At 50.2% G+C, this 2,100-nt stretch overlaps 1 protein-coding gene across 1 annotated transcript in view; it reads right to left on the minus strand.

Annotated features, from left to right (window-relative positions):
- Nucleotides 1-1,417: 1,417 nt before the first annotated feature.
- Nucleotides 1,418-2,100, minus strand: part of ASMT (acetylserotonin O-methyltransferase) — a 22,623-nt gene continuing 21,940 nt past the window's right edge. The window contains exon 8 of the mRNA XM_032267782.1: nt 1,418-1,913. Within this exon, the coding sequence (XP_032123673.1) occupies nt 1,702-1,913 (212 nt within the window). The 3' untranslated portion in view covers nt 1,418-1,701. The remainder of the gene's footprint in view (nt 1,914-2,100) is intronic.

Consider the following 2,100-nt stretch of genomic DNA (forward strand, 5'->3'; position numbering starts at 1 on the left):
GTGTTGCATGTGACATGTGCATGTCCTGCATGTTATGTGACACATACATACCATATGTTATGTGCCACAAATAACACGTCTTACACTTACATATACATGCCACACATGTTATACATGTTATATGTTATGTGTCACATATAACATGTCATACATACCACACACGCTATATGTTACATATACACGTCTTGTCACTTTTGAAATGGCATCACTACACTGGGTCTGGTGGCTCATGCCTGTAATCCCAGCACTTTGGGAGGCCAAGGCAAGCAGATCACAAGGTCAGGAGATGGAGACCATCCTGGCCAACGCTGTGAAACCCCGTCTCTACCAAAAATACAAAAAAATGGCCGGGCATTGTGGCATACACCTGTAGTCCCAGCTGCTCAGGAGGCTGAGGCAGGAGAATTGCTTGAGCCCGGGAGGCAGAGGTTGCAGTGAGCCGAAATCATGCCACTGCAGTGCAGCCTGGGCAACAGAGCGAGACTCCGTGTGAAAAAAAGAAAAAAGAAATGGCATCACTAATAAGTCACAGAGCTGCACAAGGCAGCCTGAAAGGAGAGCCTTACACTTCACAGATACCCACCGTTACTACATCCAACACTGGTGCCAAAGCTCCGTGGTTCAGGCTGAAGCTTCTTGGCTTTTTTGTTTTTGAGATGGAGTTTCGCTCTTGCTGCCCGGGCTGGAGTGCAATGGCATGATCTTGGCTCACTGAAACCACCGCCTCCCAGGTTCAAATGATTCTTCTCCTGCCTCAGCCTCCTGAGTAGCTGGGACTACAGGCAGGTGCCACCAAGCCCAGCGAATTTTTGTATTTTTAGTAGACCGGCTCAGGTTGGTCTCGAACTCCTGACCTTGTGTTCCACCTGCCTTGGCCTCCCAGAGTGCTGGAATTACAGGCATGAGTCACCCTGCCCAGCTTCAGTGTGAGGCTTCTAACGGACATCCATCAAGGCGAACACAGGAGTCCCTCCTTAAAGCAAGAAGACCAAAACTTTGCCTCCAGTCAATGCCAGTGCCGAACTCACACCCCACCCCCATCAGCGTGGTCCTGACTGAAGCCCAAGAAGTAATCTACAAAGGAGAAGCAGTCACACCCTGTCCATATAAACCTCCTGTCACTCGTCATGTCCATACCAAGAACAAGAAGGCAGTGGAGACACATCTCTTTATTATCATGGCTTGTACACTTCGACGGTTTCCAAGACCAGCTCGGCGGTGGAGACTCCAACCCAGGCGGCACTGAAGGAATTAAACACACACAAAGATACAGAGCAAAAGTGGGCATCAGAGTGGGACGTCAGGGGACTCACAGCATCCAGAGCAGACTCTGACCCATGTACTTATTCTTGGTGAACAAGGAATCATTTTTAACAAACAGGGGCTCAGTGTCTCTTCACAGAACAACGATAGACTCAATAGGCAGGTAGCACCTGTTCACTAGTAAAATAGAAATAAGCTAGAAAGCACTCTTCGCCAGTCAGCAAAGGGGACAAGATCATGTATCCTGTGTTTTGGGAGTTAGTGTAACGAGGGCATGACTGGTACATACAGTTCACCATCCGAGAACGCCCTGAGCAGTCTTCTGCCTGGGGACACGCAGCGTTCCTTGCCATCATTTCTCAGTAAACAACGTACAATCCATCGCACACACGTCAAGGCCTTCTCCCAGCAGATGGTCGTTCCAGATCACAAGGAAAGTTATTTCCTGGCTAAAATGGCATCGTAAATGGCCCCCGTTTTCTTAAACTGGAAGTCTCTGAAGCCAGCAGAAGAGAGGAGCGCATGGAAGTGGCTGGGGGTCCTCTCCTGGCCTTCCGTCTGCACAAGCATGTTGAGAGAGTAGAGCTGCGTGAGCAGAGGACCTCGCCTGTCTTCATCCAGGAGGCTTTCAATGACTAGAATGCCACCACCTAGAAAGGGAGGGGCACAGTTCGCATCACACACAAACACATGGCAAGCTGTGTGTGATGGGGACAGTGCCCCAGGGACTTCTGAGGTCCACCCACATTGACGGTCCATGAGGACATGGCACAGCCTCTGTGTGTGTGATGGGGACAGAGGACGTGGGCACTGCCTCTGTGTGTGTGTGAAGGGGAC

The sequence above is a fragment of the Sapajus apella genome, unplaced genomic scaffold (genome assembly GCF_009761245.1).
Source record: "Sapajus apella isolate SASKATOON/1434 unplaced genomic scaffold, GSC_monkey_1.0 scaffold172, whole genome shotgun sequence".
NCBI classification, from domain to species: Eukaryota; Metazoa; Chordata; class Mammalia; order Primates; family Cebidae; genus Sapajus; species Sapajus apella.